Below are 18693 nucleotides of genomic sequence, written 5' to 3' on the forward strand. Positions count from 1 at the left end.
ACGTTCAGACACACAGTGTTCAGGGTGACAGGTACATGTACTCACGTTCAGACATGCAGTGTTCAGGGCATATATATACTCACGTTCAGACAAACAGTGTTCAGGGTGACAGGTACATGTACTCACGTTCAGACATGCAGTGTTCAGGGCATATACATACTCACGTTCAGACACACAGTGTTCAAGGTGACATGTACATGTACTAACCTTCAGACACACAGTGTTCAGTGTGACGGGTACATATAGTCACGTTCAGACACACAGTGTTCAGGGTGACAGGGTACATATACTCACGTTCAGACACACAGTGTTCAGGGTGACAGGGTACATATACTCACGTTCAGACACACAGTGTTCAGGGTGACAGGTACATATACACACGTTCAGACACACAGTGTTCAGGATGACAGGTACATCTACTTACGTTCAGACAGTCTTCAAGGTGACAGGTACATGTCCTCACGTTCAGACACACAGTGTTCAGGGTGACGGGTACATTTACTCACGGTCAGACAGTGTTCAGGGTGACAGGTACATGTACTCACGTTCAGACATGCAGTGTTCAGGGTGACAGGTACATGTACTCACGGTCAGACACACAGTGTTCAGGGTGACGGGTACATATAGTCACGTTCAGACACACAGTGTTCAGGGTGACAGGGTACATATACTGACGTTTAGACACCCAGTGTTCAGGGTGACAGTGTACATATACTCACGTTCAGACACACAGTTTTCAGTGTGCCGGATACATTTACTTACGTTCAGACACACATTGTTCAGGGTGACGGGTACATATACATACGTTCAGACACACAGTGTTCAGGGTACATATATATTCACGATCGGGCACACAGTGTTCAGGGTGACAGGTACATATACTCACGTTCAGACACACAGTGTTCAGGGTGACAGGGTACATATACTCACGTTCAGACACACAGTGTTCAGGGTGACGGGTACATATACTCACGTTCAGACACACAGTGTTCAGGGTGACCGGTACATGTACTCACGTTCAGACACACAGTGTTCAGGGTGACCAGTACATGTACTTACGTTCAGACACACAGTGTTCAGGGTGACGGGTACATATACTTACGTTTAGACACACAGTGTTCAGGGTGACGGGTACATATACTTACGTTTAGACACACAGTGTTCAGGGTGACGGGTACATATACTTACGTTTAGACACACAGTGTTCAGGGTGACGGGTACATATACTTACGTTTAGACACACAGTGTTTAGGATGACAGGGTACATATACTTACGTTTAGACACACAGTGTTCAGGGTGACGGGTACATATACTTACGTTTAGACACACAGTGTTCAGGGTGACGGGTACATATACTTACGTTCAGACACACAGTGTTCAGGGTGACGGGTACATATACTTACGTTTAGACACACAGTGTTCAGTGTGACAGGTACATGTACTCACGTTTAGACACACAGTGTTCAGTGTGACGTGTACATATACTTACGTTTAGACACACATTGTTCGGGATGACGGGGTACATATACTTACGTTTAGACACACAGTGTTCAGGGTGACGGGGTACACATACTTACGTTTAGACACACATTGTTCAGCATGACGGGGTACATATACTTACGTTTAGACACACAGTGTTCAGTGTGACGGGTACATATACTTACGTTTAGACACACATTGTTCGGGATGACTGGGTACATATACTTACGTTTAGACACACAGTGTTCAGGGTGACGGGGTACATATACTTACGTTTAGACACACATTGTTCAGGATGACGGGGTACATATACTTACGTTTGGACACACAGTGTTCAGTGTGACGGGTACATATACTTACGTTTAGACACACAGTGTTCAGGATCACGGGGTACATATACTTACGTTTAGACACACAGTGTTCAGGGTGACGGGTACAATTACTTACATTCAGACACACAGTGTTCAGGGTGACAAGTACATATACTTACGTTCAGACACAGTGTTCAGTGTGACAGGTACATATACTTACGTTCAGACACACAGTGTTCAGGGTGACGGGTACATATACTTACATTCAGACACACAGTGTTAAGTGTGACAGGTACATATACTTACGTTCAGACACACAGTGTTCAGGGTGACGGGTACATATACTTACGTTTAGACACACAGTGTTCAGTGTGACAGGTACATGTACTCACGTTTAGACACACAGTGTTCAGTGTGACGTGTACGTATACTTACGTTTAGACACACATTGTTCAGCATGACGGGGTACATATACTTACATTCAGACACACAGTGTTCAGGGTGACAGGTACATCTACTTACGTTCAGACACACAATGTTCAGGGTGACAAGTACATATACTTACGTTTAGACACACAGTGTTCAGGGTGACGGGTACATATACTTACGTTCAGACACACAGTGTTCAGGGTGACGGGTACATATACTTACGTTTAGACACACAGTGTTCAGGGTGACAGGTACATGTACTCACGTTTAGACACACAGTGTTCAGTGTGACGTGTACATATACTTACGTTTAGACACACAGTGTTCAGGGTGACGGGGTACATATACTTACGTTTAGACACACATTGTTCAGCATGACGGGGTACATATACTTACGTTTAGACACACAGTGTTCAGTGTGACGGGTACATATACTTACGTTTAGGCACACATTGTTCAGGATCACGGGGTACATATACTTACGTTTAGACACACAGTGTTCAGGGTGACGGGTACAATTACTTACATTCAGACACACAGTGTTCAGGGTGACAGGTACATATACTTACGTTCAGACACTGTGTTCAGTGTGACAGGTACATATACTTACGTTCAGACACACAGTGTTCATGGTGACGGGTACATATACTTACATTCAGACACACAGTGTTCAGTGTGACAGGTACATATACTTACGTTCAGACACACAGTGTTCAGGGTGACGGGTACATATACTTATGTTTAGACACACAGTGTTCAGTGTGACAGGTACATGCACTCACGTTTAGACACACAGTGTTCAGTGTGACGTGTACATGTACTTACATTCAGACACACAGTGTTCAGGGTGACAGGTACATCTACTTACGTTCAGACACACAATGTTCAGGGTGATAGGTACATATACTTACGTTCAGATACCGTTAAGGGTGACAGTAACATGTACTCATGTTCAGACAGTGTTCAGGGTGACAGGTACATATACACACGTTCAGACATGCAGGGTTCAGGGCATGTATATACTCACGTTCAGACAAACTGTTAAGGGTGACAGGTACATATACTTACGTTCAGACACACAGTGTTCAGGGTGACAGGTACATATACTTACGTTCAGACACACAGTGTTCAGGGTGACGGGTACATATACTTACATTCAGACACACAGTGTTAAGTGTGACAGGTACATATACTTACGTTTAGACACACAGTGTTCAGTGTGACAGGTACATGTACTCACGTTTAGACACACAGTGTTCAGTGTGACGTGTACATATACTTACGTTTAGACACACATTGTTCAGCATGACGGGGTACATACACTTACATTCAGACACACAGTGTTCAGGGTGACAGGTACATCTACTTACGTTCAGACACACAATGTTCAGGGTGACAAGTACATATACTTACGTTTAGACACACAGTGTTCAGGGTGACGGGTACATATACTTACGTTCAGACACACAGTGTTCAGGGTGACGGGTACATATACTTACGTTTAGACACACAGTGTTCAGTGTGACAGGTACATGTACTCACGTTTAGACACACAGTGTTCAGTGTGACGTGTACATATACTTACGTTTAGACACACAGTGTTCAGGGTGACGGGGTACATATACTTACGTTTAGACACACATTGTTCAGCATGACGGGGTACATATACTTACGTTTAGACACACAGTGTTCAGTGTGACGGGTACATATACTTACGTTTAGACACACATTGTTCAGGATCACGGGGTACATATACTTACGTTTAGACACACAGTGTTCAGGGTGACGGGTACATATACTTACGTTCAGACACACAGTGTTCAGGGTGACGGGTACATATACTTACATTCAGACACACAGTGTTAAGTGTGACAGGTACATATACTTACGTTTAGACACACAGTGTTCAGTGTGACAGGTACATGTACTCACGTTTAGACACACAGTGTTCAGTGTGACGTGTACATATACTTACGTTTAGACACACATTGTTCAGCATGACGGGGTACATACACTTACATTCAGACACACAGTGTTCAGGGTGACAGGTACATCTACTTACGTTCAGACACACAATGTTCAGGGTGACAAGTACATATACTTTACGTTTAGACACACAGTGTTCAGGGTGACGGGTACATATACTTACGTTCAGACACACAGTGTTCAGGGTGACGGGTACATATACTTACGTTTAGACACACAGTGTTCAGTGTGACAGGTACATGTACTCACGTTTAGACACACAGTGTTCAGTGTGACGTGTACATATACCTACGTTTAGACACACAGTGTTCAGGGTGACGGGGTACATATACTTACGTTTAGACACACATTGTTCAGCATGACGGGGTACATATACTTACGTTTAGACACACAGTGTTCAGTGTGACGGGTACATATACTTACGTTTAGACACACATTGTTCAGGATCACGGGGTACATATACTTACGTTTAGACACACAGTGTTCAGGGTGACGGGTACATATACTTACGTTTAGACACACAGTGTTCAGGGTGACGGGTACATATACTTACGTTCAGACACTGTGTTCAGTGTGACAGGTACATATACTTACGTTCAGACACACAGTGTTCATGGTGACGGGTACATATACTTACATTCAGACACACAGTGTTCAGTGTGACAGGTACATATACTTACGTTCAGACACACAGTGTTCAGGGTGACGGGTACATATACTTACGTTTAGACACACAGTGTTCAGTGTGACAGGTACATGCACTCACGTTTAGACACACAGTGTTCAGTGTGACGTGTACATGTACTTACATTCAGACACACAGTGTTCAGGGTGACAGGTACATCTACTTACGATCAGACACACAATGTTCAGGGTGACAGGTACATATACTTACGTTCAGATACCGTTAAGGGTGACAGTAACATGTACTCATGTTCAGACAGTGTTCAGGGTGACAGGTACATATACTCATGTTCAGACAGTGTTCAGGGTGACAGGTACATATACACACGTTCAGACATGCAGGGTTCAGGGCATGTATATACTCACGTTCAGACAAACTGTTAAGGGTGACAGGTACATGTACTCACGTTCAGTCATGCAGTGTTCAGGGCATATATATACTCACGTTCAGACACACAGTGTTCAGGGTGACAGGTACATATGCTTACGTTCAGACATGCAGTGTTCAGGGCATATATATACTCACGTTCAGACACACAGTGTTCGGGGTGACAGGTACATATGCTTACGTTCAGACATGCAGTGTTCAGGGCATATATATACTCACGTTCAGACAAACAGTGTTCAGGGTGACAGGTACATGTACTCACGTTCAGACATGCAGTGTTCAGGGCATATACATACTCACGTTCAGACACACAGTGTTCAGGGTGACATGTACATGTACTAACCTTCAGACACACAGTGTTCAGTCTGACGGGTACATATAGTCACGTTCAGACATACAGTGTTCAGGGTGACAGGGTACATATACTCACGTTCAGACACACAGTGTTCAGGGTGACAGGGTACATATACTCACGTTCAGACACACAGTGTTCAGGGTGACAGGTACATATACACACGTTCAGACACACAGTGTTCAGGATGACAGGTACATCTACTTACGTTCAGACAGTCTTCAAGGTGACAGGTACATGTCCTCACGTTCAGACACACAGTGTTCAGGGTGACGGGTACATTTACTCACGGTCAGACAGTGTTCAGGGTGACAGGTACATGTACTCACGTTCAGACATGCAGTGTTCAGGGTGACAGGTACATGTACTCACGGTCAGACACACAGTGTTCAGGGTGACGGGTACATATAGTCACGTTCAGACACACAGTGTTCAGGGTGACAGGGTACATATACTGACGTTTAGACACCCAGTGTTCAGGGTGACAGTGTACATATACTCACGTTCAGACACACAGTTTTCAGTGTGCCGGATACATTTACTTACGTTCAGACACACATTGTTCAGGGTGACGGGTACATATACATACGTTCAGACACACAGTGTTCAGGGTACATATATATTCACGATCGGGCACACAGTGTTCAGGGTGACAGGTACATATACTCACGTTCAGACACACAGTGTTCAGGGTGACCAGTACATGTACTTACGTTCAGACACACAGTGTTCAGGGTGACGGGTACATATACTTACGTTTAGACACACAGTGTTCAGGGTGACCGGTACATGTACTCACGTTCAGACACACAGTGTTCAGGGTGACCAGTACATGTACTTACGTTCAGACACACAGTGTTCAGGGTGACGGGTACATATACTTACGTTTAGACACACAGTGTTCAGGGTGACGGGTACATATACTTACGTTTAGACACACAGTGTTCAGGGTGACGGGTACATATACTTACGTTCAGACACACAGTGTTCAGGGTGACGGGTACATATACTTACGTTTAGACACACAGTGTTCAGGATGACAGGGTACATATACTTACGTTTAGACACACAGTGTTCAGGGTGACGGGTACATATACTTTCGGTTAGACACACAGTTTTCAGTGTGCCGGATACATTTACTTACGTTTAGACACACAGTGTTCAGGGTGACGGGTACATATACTTACGTTCAGACACACAGTGTTCAGGGTGACAGGTACGTATACTTACGTTCAGACACACAGCGTTCAGGGTGACAGGTACATGTACTCACGTTCAGACACAGTGTTCAGGGTGACAGGGTACATATACTCACGTTCAGACACACAGTGTTCAGGGTGGCAGGGTACATATACTAACGTTCAGAACACAGTGTTCAGGGTGACAGGTACATCTACTTACGTTTAGACACACAGTGTTCAGGGTCGCAGGGTACATATACTAACGTTCAGACACACAGTGTTCAGGATGACGGGTACATATACTAACGTTCAGACACACAGTGTTCAGGATGACGGGTACATATACTTACGTTCAGACACACAGTGTTCAGGGTGACAGGGTACATATACTCACGTTCAGACACAGTGTTCAGGGTGACAGGGTACATTTACTCACGTTCAGACACAGTGTTCAGGGTGACAGGGTACATATACTAACGTTCAGACACACAGTGTTCAGGATGACGGGTACATATACTTACGTTCAGACACACAGTGTTCAGGGTGGCAGGGGTTGTCTTCAAGACAGGTCATGTACACGGCGTCAGTGCAGCCGTCGACGTCGCCCCAGCTGGAGTGCTGGCACTCAGTCAGGTTCGACTCCCCTCCGTGACAGAACGGTCTGTACATCACCCTGAACCGCTGACGCAGTGTGCGGTGTTGCAACATCATCGGGGTGGCATATGTCTCACTGCAACCAGTGTGATAGTAAGTAATGTTGCGATACTCGTCACACTCTGCTCCTTCCTAGCAATATCGGGTGCCGAAACCGACACAGTCAGGTGTATTATATACATTTGTCGCTTGACCATAAGACGAACACGAGTCATTTAGCCCATTTAGGGGGAAATGAGAACTGTTCCTACAAAGCTTACATCCCCGTACAGTCATCATGTGGAATGGCATCCCACCATCCATGAGATTATCACCATCCATATATCTATTCTAGGCGTCGCTCATGGCTGAACACAGCTCTACCATGTGATTACATAAACTCTTTTTCCTCTTTATCTTAAATGAAAAGCACAAACATATGTACTCGCTTTTACGAAAGACAAAAAGACTAGCTGTTTGGTTTGGCGGGCTGCGCAGCACTGAAAACATTGGAACAGTTACACCCCTCACGAGGTTTGTTCCTACAAGGAGAGAGAAAGGAAGGGGCAGTGGGAGAGGAGAGAGGGAAGAGAGAGAGTCTAACGAACTGACAGAGATATGTCGAACTGGGGTTTTCGTGCATGACGTGAGGAGACAAGCATATGGTGCTTGGAACACTGCCATCCAGGGTGAGTTGAGGACGGTATATCAATGTTTAAAACTCCCAAAATTCCAAGCCAGACAGCCGCACTGGTAACTTTAAAAGATTACCAGTCCGGATACAAACTTGCCAGTCCGATTTTCAACAGTAAAAAAATCAGGCATAGCAATGAACTGCATAGCACTAACAGGCAATGCACCGAGTTTAGGTAAACTGAAAGCACACGTGTTGTGATTGGTTATCGTAGCATGAACTGTCCAATCGTAAGTAGTTTAACATAATTTCGGTAATACATGCACATTAAACATCTCAAACTGACAAGAGAACCTGTCTGATACTAGTATTTTGAAATATTTACTGTTAGGGGTAAAATTATCCACCAGACCCCCGAGCAGGTTTACTTTTGAAATTTAACCGTCCGAGATAAAAATAGACCGTTCCGGACGGTCGGGTAGGCGGGAATTTTAAACGCTGTGGTATTTCCCGTCATTGACTGATATACAAGCGTACGGCGCAGGAAACGGTGTCCCGCAGGCTGACATTACTTACTTGAAACACAGCATTCTGCACACGACCCTTGCTGCCGCCACGTCAAAGTTGTCAGTGCAGACAGACCCCCACGACATAGTTGCGGCGTCCTTCACCTCCAGGATCCCGATACCACCCGGTCCGCCATCGTTGTACAGTCGCACGTTCTGGTCTGGGACTGTGGAAATAACGGTTATCTCCCAATTGACAGACACTGAACTAGAAGGTTAATTAGGGTAACACCTACGGGTATAATGAAACAGTCCACTGTTTAGTGAGTAGAGCAGGGTGAGCCTGAAACAGGTTCGTTACTGAGACGTTTGATTGTGGGTAAATAGAACTTTGTTGTGATTAAATGATAAATGATTTCTCTTCTCAAAATTGATTTTATTATCAATTACTGTCGAATAAAAAAACAGGTTTGTCAATGAGAGGTTTGATGGTGTTTATTGATAGAAAATAATAATAATAGCATATGAACAAAAGAAGTTAACTGAGAAAACGTTTTGTTGGAGAGATACAGATATGTACATATTTGAAAACATTCTGATTTGCAGTAAATGAGACACCTGCATTGTCATGTAAGATACGATTAATACCAATCAGTGTTCTAATTTTAACAATACTTTGTAAAGATTGTAACAGTTTATGTCTTTGAGTAGTATACAATGGACATTCAAGGAAGAAATGAAAAACATTCTCACATCCAAGGCCACATTGACATGATGCGTCATATTTTAAATATGTATTCTAAATAAATCGTATTTAAGTGCACTCGTCATATATCTTAATATTGTGTGCAAAACATATAACTTCTTTATACCATATGAATTATATTTAGGTTCACATTTGTCTTTATTTGATTTATATGATACAACAGTGTCGCAATTTCTAATAGCTAAGCTAATGTTTTCAATATGATGATGCGGACTCCCGTTAGACTAGAAGGTTAAACCGAAATGTTTATAAACATAAACGGTTTTTATATTGCAGCAAATTACTGTCTTTTCGTCCATCTTTCAAAATAAATAATATAGCTTCAGTTTGTTCCTGTGTTTTTATTTGGACTATTCCATTATAATATGTACGTAACAGGTAGTAGATAATCTGTTCACTGAACCGTAAATGTTGTTGTTTTAAGGTGTCTGCGAACTGGCTGGGAGGACACCGAAATAACAATTCTACACTAAATTAGAGTCGTCGGGGACCAGGTGGTCGTGACTGGGTTTTTTCACGCCACACTCAGTAATATTCCAGCTAAATGACGGTGGTTTATTAATAGTTGAGGCTGGGCAAGACAACCCAGTGATTGTTATCAAAGCCATCGACCTGTGCAGGTGGGATACGATTTTACAGGCGCTTCATTGTGTGTATTCAGACTCGGAAGTATTTTGCGGCTAAATGAAGCATTAGGTGGCGCAACGCCTATACATAATGAACATGCATTTGTTCCAATACAAGCAGAGGCATGGGCGGTCCAGTCGTGGAAATCGCTGAAATTAGCTGTGTAGAGTTACGTCCCTTGGTACGCCGGAAAACTATGACTGTTGGTTAAATCCGAGTTCACCCCGATTATGTTTCTCGGTTTACCAGCCATATGTTTGCGCTTGTATGCTTAACCGAAGTGATAAACATCTAACCTGCATCACTTTCGGCTTTCCTGACACATAAGGTTAAGACTCGCGGATGTAGTGTTATACAAAGCGAAGTTAAACTCAAGTCACTCTATGTACCACTTCAGATGTAGCTCTACTTACCTGTACAAATCGAATGGGCCGGCACCACACCTGGAACAGAAAAAAAGAGAAAATGAATTTCTCTGGCGTATTGCTTGCCGAACAAGGGTTCTCAGGTAAAACAGTGAACATTTAGGCGACTCAAATGTGGAATAATATTCCGCAGCATTTCAGCCATCGTACTGAGCGAGTGAGTGAGTTTTACACCGTTTTTAGCAATATTCCAGCAATATCACGGCGGGGATCACCAGACATGGGTTTCACAATTGGTGAAATTGGCCCCTAACATAGAAGACAAAGAAGTGCCCCAGTCCTGTCACAACTGGATGTAAAGTGGTTGGTCCCTAGGTTATCGAATCAGTATTGTCAGTATTGATTTGTATAGACTATATATCAAACACAGAAAGGGGTTTCGTCACTTCCTGGTTGCTGGTTGGACAAGGCGGCATTAGTTACTATACAGATACCATGGGTTTATATCAGTGACGTCACATGAGCTTCTGCCCGGCAACACGGACAGGCGGCGATATTAATGAGACAATGTTACAATTTATCAGCCAATTTACTTGTCGCCAACTGTCACAAAAAGGAGATTAACCATTCACAAAAGTTGGGTTTTTTTAAAATCGGCAATTTCGTCTACAAAAACCACCTGCCGGACTTTAAATCTGGTCATAGATATTGCTCCAGTCAGCAGTCTGGAATATGTTGTATTTCATGTATGCAGTGTTATTGTTTGTTCACTATATATTGCTATTTTATATCTCAAATATTTACGAAAATCAAATTGCTGGTTTAAAATGTCAGTAAAAATGGCAATTTGGAAAATGTTTTCTGAATTAATGTTAAGATATTTTCCGCATAAGTGCTGGCGACTAAATCCTGACACCAAGTACTGTTGGTTTCAACAAGATACTACTGTACACACAACTTCCAAAACCCGTGAGGAATTCAAATCGCGGAACGTCTGACCGAAGAGCGGACGCCCCTTGTCCACTTGACTAAAGACGTTAATCCCGTCAGAAAACTGACGGTAAGGATGTGATCTCCGTGGCGACCAGTACCCTACCTGCCATTAGGCACTTTAGGCAAGTGCCTACACTACATTTCTTTGGCAATTCTTTTAACATGTGGTATGTTATGGATATATGTTTTTCGAGAGTAGTCTCCCTTTCCATGAAAACTCTCACGCTACGTTGATGCCAACATGGCGTCTAGCACATCAAAAACAATCGACAAATATTTTAAGATTTCATCCGTGAAAGATGATACTAATGAGCTTGCTCCTCAGCCAGAGGAAAAGAAAGCCGAATGCACCACCATATTTAGATCTGGTCAATTGTGGAAATGGTTTGGCTGATCAGGAAAAGAGCGATCTCCTTACATCGAAATGGCAAGATTGGCATTTGTTCAAATTATGTTTATATAGATTAAGTAATCAGGAACTAGCATCCACAACGCTATATGCAACAATTATCTTCAGCCGATATTATACTAGCACTAGTCAACAGATTTTTCTATTTGCATATTCATTGTAAACTACCGCCAAGAAAATGCATGTAAAGTTCTTTTTTTTATTTTGATAAAAAGTAAATCAGCCGGTACATAACATTTTATGGCCAAATAGAATAATGACTTTTGCTGAAAGAGCTATTTTGTCGAAGTCTTGTTTGCTAAGGGAACAAGCACGTCCAGTTGTGCCTACGCTTAATTCTATCCTGGGTCGATCCTGATGACTCTACCCCCTTTACACTGACGAGGTAGGGGTTTCTTTTGTTGTATTAATCCCCAATCTGTTATACTGACGAGGTAGCGATGTCCACTGTGAGATAAATCTACGCCCAGTTACGATGACACGAATGAGAGAATGTAAAATGACGTGAATATTCGTGTGAAGTTCCATGGGTCCTTTGCTTTCTCATATCGTTTTTATGGTCAAATAAACAATGTAACAATAAATAATAGAGAAAATTGAAAACGCCTCATTTGTTTCAATGTAGGTCTATTCGTCACAGATTCAGTGGACACAAAACATGGACAAGACTGCAGGACAACTTCCCCTTTGTGAGGAGCACCGTTAGGCGTCCACGTCTCACAACCTCCGAGACACAATGGGAACTGAAATTTGAAAAAGCGTCAGACAGATGTTGCTTAAGAAATGTTTCATCAGGGTTACAACATTCACAGCCTCAGTGAAGCTTGAGAACACACAGGGTACTGCGTTATGGTAGACATGGTGGACGTTCTAAACTATTGAGCTGATGTTCACAGACAGACAGATTATTTATTAAAGTCTCACCCCTGTTATACATATATACAAACTAATTAAACATATATTTACATAAGGGCCATTCCATACGGAATTATGAGAGACTAAAATTCTGCATGTACATGTATTATGAGAAACAATAATTACAAGTTATGTAATACGGATTTTCTCCTTTTTAAAATAACATGGCAGGTTTTGGCAGCTATAAAACAGATATTGCTATTGGACAGGATAAAAGCAGTTTTTTGTATATCAGTAAGATTACTAAAATTCTGACATAGGCTATCACAAGTATTTAAAAGACTAAAACGTTCATCACTATAAACCGGACAATTAATTAAAACATGAGCTTCGTCTTCAACACAGTGTTTACAATAAAACATTTTCTGTCGTTAAGTGGGATATTGTTATATCTACCCAGCTCAATATTAATTGGTGCAGTGCCGCATCTAAACTTAGCATATGCACTTCTGTATGTGCGGGGCATGGGATGAGTTACGTAAAGTTCTGGGGTATAAACATCCTTAAAAGTACATGAGCAAATGTTGTGGTTAAACATAAGCGGATCGAGAGGGGGAACCCCCTCCCCTCAACCCACCCACCCTTTTTCGTGGTCCTGAAAGTTTAGTAAATGACCATTGAAACTCTCGTGAACATGAAGTGTTCACTGCTAGCTGCACACATGGAAACTGCCATTAGATTGTCCCAACATTTCCAGCAAGGTTCTGTAACATGGCTGATTTGCTGGCCAAGGTTCGGGTTTCTGAATAAGCGCAGGCAATAGGCAGGTTCAATTCCAGTGGGTCACACTGACTCTGACGCTATGAGTGAGTGAGTGAGTTGGGTTTTACGCCGCTTTGAGCAATTTTCCAGCAATATCACGCCGGGGAACACCAGAACATGGGCTTCACACATTGTACCCACTGACGCTATGACGTATGCACACTACAGAAAATCAACTCGTTTACGGATTAAAGAAAAAATATCGAATTCTTAATCGATTTGCTGTTTTGATTTCCCAAACACTTCAAGTAATGTTTGCATAAAAAGAAGTGGTAATCCAATGATTAAATATACCTGCACATCGGTAAATATTGTTTGTCCAGCACAAACGTATATTATTTACACTAGACATGAATTTTGTGTTCTTAATATAATTGTTATAAATATTTGAAATGACGTTTGGAGTTACAATTGTGGCTGAACGTCTATTAGGTCACTCTCATCCAATTTAAACACTAATACCCTTTAACCTTCAGTGTAAAAAGAGGTGTTTGTCTTTTTGTCAAAATGATAATGCGAAAAATATGAACACGATCATTATTATGTTTTCCTTGATTACATGTTACATGCATATATTTGATTACATGTTACATGCATGTATTTGATTACATGTTACATGCATATATTTGATTACATGTTACATGCATATATTTGATTACATGTTACATGCATATATTTGATTACATGTTACATGCATATATTTGATTACATGTTACATGCATATATTTGATTACATGTTTCATGCATATATTTGATTACATGTTACATGCATGTATTTGATTACATGTTACATGCATATAATTGATTACATGTTACATGCATGTATTTGATTACATGTTACATGCATATATTTGATTACATGTAACATGCATATATTTGATTACATGTTACATGCATATATTTGATTACATGTTACATGCATGTATTTGATTACATGTTACATGCATATATTTGATTACATGTAACATGCATGTATTTGATTACATGTTACATGCATGTATTTGATTACATGTTACATGCATGTATTTGATTACATGTTACATGCATGTATTTGATTACATGTTACATGCATATATTTGATTACATGTTACATGCATATATTTGATTACATGTTACATGCATATATTTGATTACATGTTACATGCATATATTTGATTACATGTTACATGCATATATTTGATTACATGTTACATACATATATTTGATTACATGTTACATGCATATATTTGATTACATATTACATAAATATATTTGATTACATGTTACATACATATATTACCTAAGGCTGCGAGGCAGATCGAGACCAACAGGTGCTGGGATGTCCACTTCATGGCTGGAGAAGTGTGACTACAAGCACGACACCCTGTGGTTGTGTGGGGTGGAGTGGTTGTGTGCACTGATCACATGGAGACTGTGTCTACCGTTGACTGGGGCTGAGGGTATATGCGCAGTTCAGAGTGATATCACTTTTCAGAAATAGTCTCCCTCTGTGACCTCGGGTGTGCGGCACTGTGCATATCAATCTGTGTTAATCAGAAATTGATCAGGTCTGATAACATATTTTGATTGTGGAATGGTTGGATCTCATTGAGTCACCTATGACTGTCATTCAGTGTTAAACAGTCAAACACCGTTGTATCGAACATATCGTTGTCCCGAAGTAATACATTTTTAGTCACTATTTTGCGGTTGTGGTGTGAGTGAGTGAGTTTAGTTTTACGCCGCAAACAGCAATATTCCAGCTATACGGCGGCGGTCCATGCAATTAGGATACGAGGACATGTGTCAACCAAGTCAGCGAGCCTGTCCACCCGATCCCGGTCGAACCCTGGATAACTCGAAGTATTTACGTCGGACCCTCGACTGTACTTCTCGTGATTTGATAATTCACATGTAGTCAGAAGAAAATATATTTATCAACGCGTTAGTGTTTGTATATTACTACGTTTACACGCAGTCATGTACACGATTCCAGGGTTCATTAAAGGTGGTACAACCCTTCGTGTACAGATTGATCATCCTTCACTTGCCCAGTCTCATATCGCCGACAGGATGATAGTGCATATACATAAGTTACAGAAGAGCACCGACAGGATGATAGTGCATATACATAAGTTACAGAAGAGCACCGACAGGATGATAGTGCATATACATAAGTTACAGAAGAGCACCGACAGGATGATAGTGCATATACATAAGTTACAGAAGAGCACCGACAGGATGATAGTGCATATACATAAGTTACAGAAGAGCACCGACAGGATGATAGTGCATATACATAAGTTACAGAAGAGCACCGACAGGATGATAGTGCATATACATAAGTTACAGAAGAGCACCGACAGGATGATAGTGCATATACATAAGTTACAGAAGAGCACCGACAGGATGATAGTGCATATACATAAGTTACAGAAGAGCACCGACAGGATGATAGTGCATATACATAAGTTACAGAAGAGCACCGACAGGATGATAGTGCATATACATAAGTTACAGAAGAGCACCGACACGCCCGCAACAGTGCCATGTCATGTCAAATCACACAAAAACATTAAAATACAATAAAATAAAAATGTTAATCAACACAGTCATGTTCAAAACAACATCAACAATACTGGTTTCTATTATTTCCATGGACCCGTGAAGATCCGGGTTAGAATTGATCTTCAGTAACCCATGCTTGTCTCCCCGTGAAGGTCCGGATTAGATTTGATCTTCAGTAACCCATGCTTGTCGTAAGAGGCAACTAACGGGATCGGGTGGTCAGGCTCGCTGACTTGGTTGACACGTGTCATCGGTTCCCAATTGCGCAAATCAATGCTAATGATGTTGATTACTGGATTGTCTGGTCCAGACTCGATTATTTACAGACCGCCGCCATATATCTGGAATATTGCTGAGTGCGGCGTAAAACTAAAACTCACTCACACACTATTATTTCCATGCCTCGGTTCCCCGTTTCAGAAAACTATCGTAGCGCTACGACTGTCGTAAGTCTATAATACAGGGCCCAGATTTTCGAAGCTCTCTTAGCGCTAAGATAGTCGTTAGTGCCATACAATAACATTAACTTACGACTATCTTAGTGCTAAGAGAGCTTCGAAAATCCAGGCCCAGTATAGTAGGTACGACAGTCGTAGCACTACGATAGTTTTGGGAAACAAAGCCCAGACCCCTGCCGTGTTTGTGACTACTAGGCGATGACATTCCTTACATGATCAATTTGATCAACACGTGTCTCCCCAGTAAATGAACATAGTCTCCGTCTAACCCCACATGGCCGCCGCGTTAATCACTGTGCTTTGTATTCTAATACTTATTTTTTTCAGAGTACCTTTACTTGCAGTCAAGATAATTACAGTGTTAACCCTGTCAGATTTTAAAAAGTTACAATGACAATAAGAAACTCTTGTCTACTACCAGCATAAGCGACCTTAAAGGCCTTTCTAAATTACTGAACCATGTATTTAATGCATTTAAAAAATGAAATATTGTAATTATCTTATATCTTTCTATCGTGTAAGCTGCTGTCTTGTATATTATGTAAATGTATATACGTTTATCTCATGTACCGCCGTTGGCGGTTTGTAGAGAATAAAGAGTTTGAGTTTGAGACAAAAAGGTACTTGAGAATGTGGTGTCGATACAGACACATTCAGAATAACAAATTGTTTGCTGTCAGAGGTCAGGTGTCACAGGCGAGGTGCAGACAGCATTCCGCACGTACACACGCTTTCAGTGTCTCTCTCTAATTTTTGTGATAACGTTTCAAACACGTAGCCATGATTATGAATTTAGGAGTTTTGTTAATAACGTTTCAAACACGTAGCCATGATCATGAAGAATACTTGAAATATATACACACATGTACACACATGTACACACATTTCTGTTTGTGATGCTGGGCTGATGGCCAATAGTGTGTCGAGCAGAGTTCATGTTTCGCCAAATGAGTTTACTTTCGTCATACAACCTTTGTAACATCGGGTTTCTCTTTTTCCCTTGTTTTAATATTTGCAAAAACCTTATATAACCGTCAGGCTATATCGCTGCTTCTCATGAAATGTGTAAGCAGCACAATGTGGAATCATTTCAAGAAGTCAACGTCCAACTACGAACCTGATCATGTGATATCGGCTGTTATAAAAGCCTCCCTGAACACAATATGGAACGGTCCAATGTGTATCAACTATGTATCATGTTACTGCATTTGCTTAGCAAGCTCTCTGAAGTGAGGTTATCACGTGTGTTGCACCATAGACAAGCGGGGTCCCAGTGCCTCATTGCAAGCTGAAACCTGCCACCCGGAAATACACCCCAGGGTGCTATCTAATGCACATAGTTACCTGTCTGATGAATAGCAACTGATATGCACCGGGAAGGGTAACTGAGGCCAAACATGATAAGTGATCGCCACACACGGCGTGTTCTGCCAGTTCGTGTAAATTGTTGCGAATTTGTATTGATTTTCCTTTTAAGTTAAGGGTGAGTACTAATTCATCATCATATCAGCTGGCACCTTGAACGTTAAGACCAACAAAGCCGACACAGACATACTCACGTGGACAAATATTACTGGTGGGAATACTATACTCTTCAAAAAAAGAAACTTGACATGTTGTGTTGGAGGTTACTTACTGAGTGCATATAACTGATTCAAACATGACGTCATTGCACAGTTACAGTAAAATCATCACTTTACAAATTACCAAAACATGATTATCCAGAAAGTGTTTGGTAAAACCACAGAGGGCTATTAAAGCCACTTGGTCAGATTAAAATGTTAGTATCTGGTGTGACCACAATGAGCATCGATAACAGCTTGACAGCCGTCACCCATAGAAGAAGGGAGATGCCGAATGCTGTCTTGAGGAATGTTTTGATACACTTGCTGAAGTGCTCTGTGCAGTTCTTGTAGTGTCTGAGGTGGCGGGTTACGCTGGCGCAAGCGTCGATCAAGGGTATCCCATAGATGTTCAATGGGGGACAAATCCGGTGATCGAGAAGGCCAAGGTAACAACTGAACATTGTTTTGCTGGAGTAAGACCTGTCAAACACGTGCAAAGTAAAGGTCGAGCATTGTCATGCTCCAAACATCACGTTGATGTAGGGAACGACGTGACGTTGAACTGGTCTTTTGGCAAAAGTATGGCTTTCTATAGCCAATGGCACACTGTCTGGTCGGAGATTCGGAGCATTCCAGGGATTTGGATTCTTGTGGATGATGCGGCCGTGGTGTTTGAACGAAAATGTCTCAATGTGATCCTGT

At 41.7% G+C, this 18693-nt stretch overlaps 1 protein-coding gene across 2 annotated transcripts in view; it reads right to left on the bottom strand.

The window, feature by feature from the left end:
* Positions 1 to 14856, bottom strand: part of LOC124290922 — a 31837-nt gene extending 16981 nt beyond the window's left edge. Inside the window, exons 1-4 of one of the 2 annotated variants that reach the window (XM_046727764.1) lie at positions 14701 to 14856; positions 10391 to 10420; positions 8655 to 8811; positions 7333 to 7541 (exon numbers count right to left, since the gene is read on the bottom strand). In XM_046727764.1, coding sequence (XP_046583720.1) covers positions 7333 to 7541; positions 8655 to 8811; positions 10391 to 10420; positions 14701 to 14752 — 448 coding nt within the window. In that variant the 5' untranslated portion in view covers positions 14753 to 14856. Of the gene's footprint in view, positions 1 to 7332; positions 7542 to 8654; positions 8812 to 10390; positions 10421 to 14691 lie in introns of both variants that reach the window. The other variant, XM_046727762.1, reaches the window with a different exon arrangement.
* Positions 14857 to 18693: the final 3837 nt, after the last annotated feature.

The sequence above is a fragment of the Haliotis rubra genome, unplaced genomic scaffold, assembly GCF_003918875.1.
Source record: "Haliotis rubra isolate DU_JTF1 unplaced genomic scaffold, ASM391887v1 Scf478, whole genome shotgun sequence".
NCBI classification, from domain to species: domain Eukaryota; kingdom Metazoa; phylum Mollusca; class Gastropoda; order Lepetellida; family Haliotidae; genus Haliotis; species Haliotis rubra.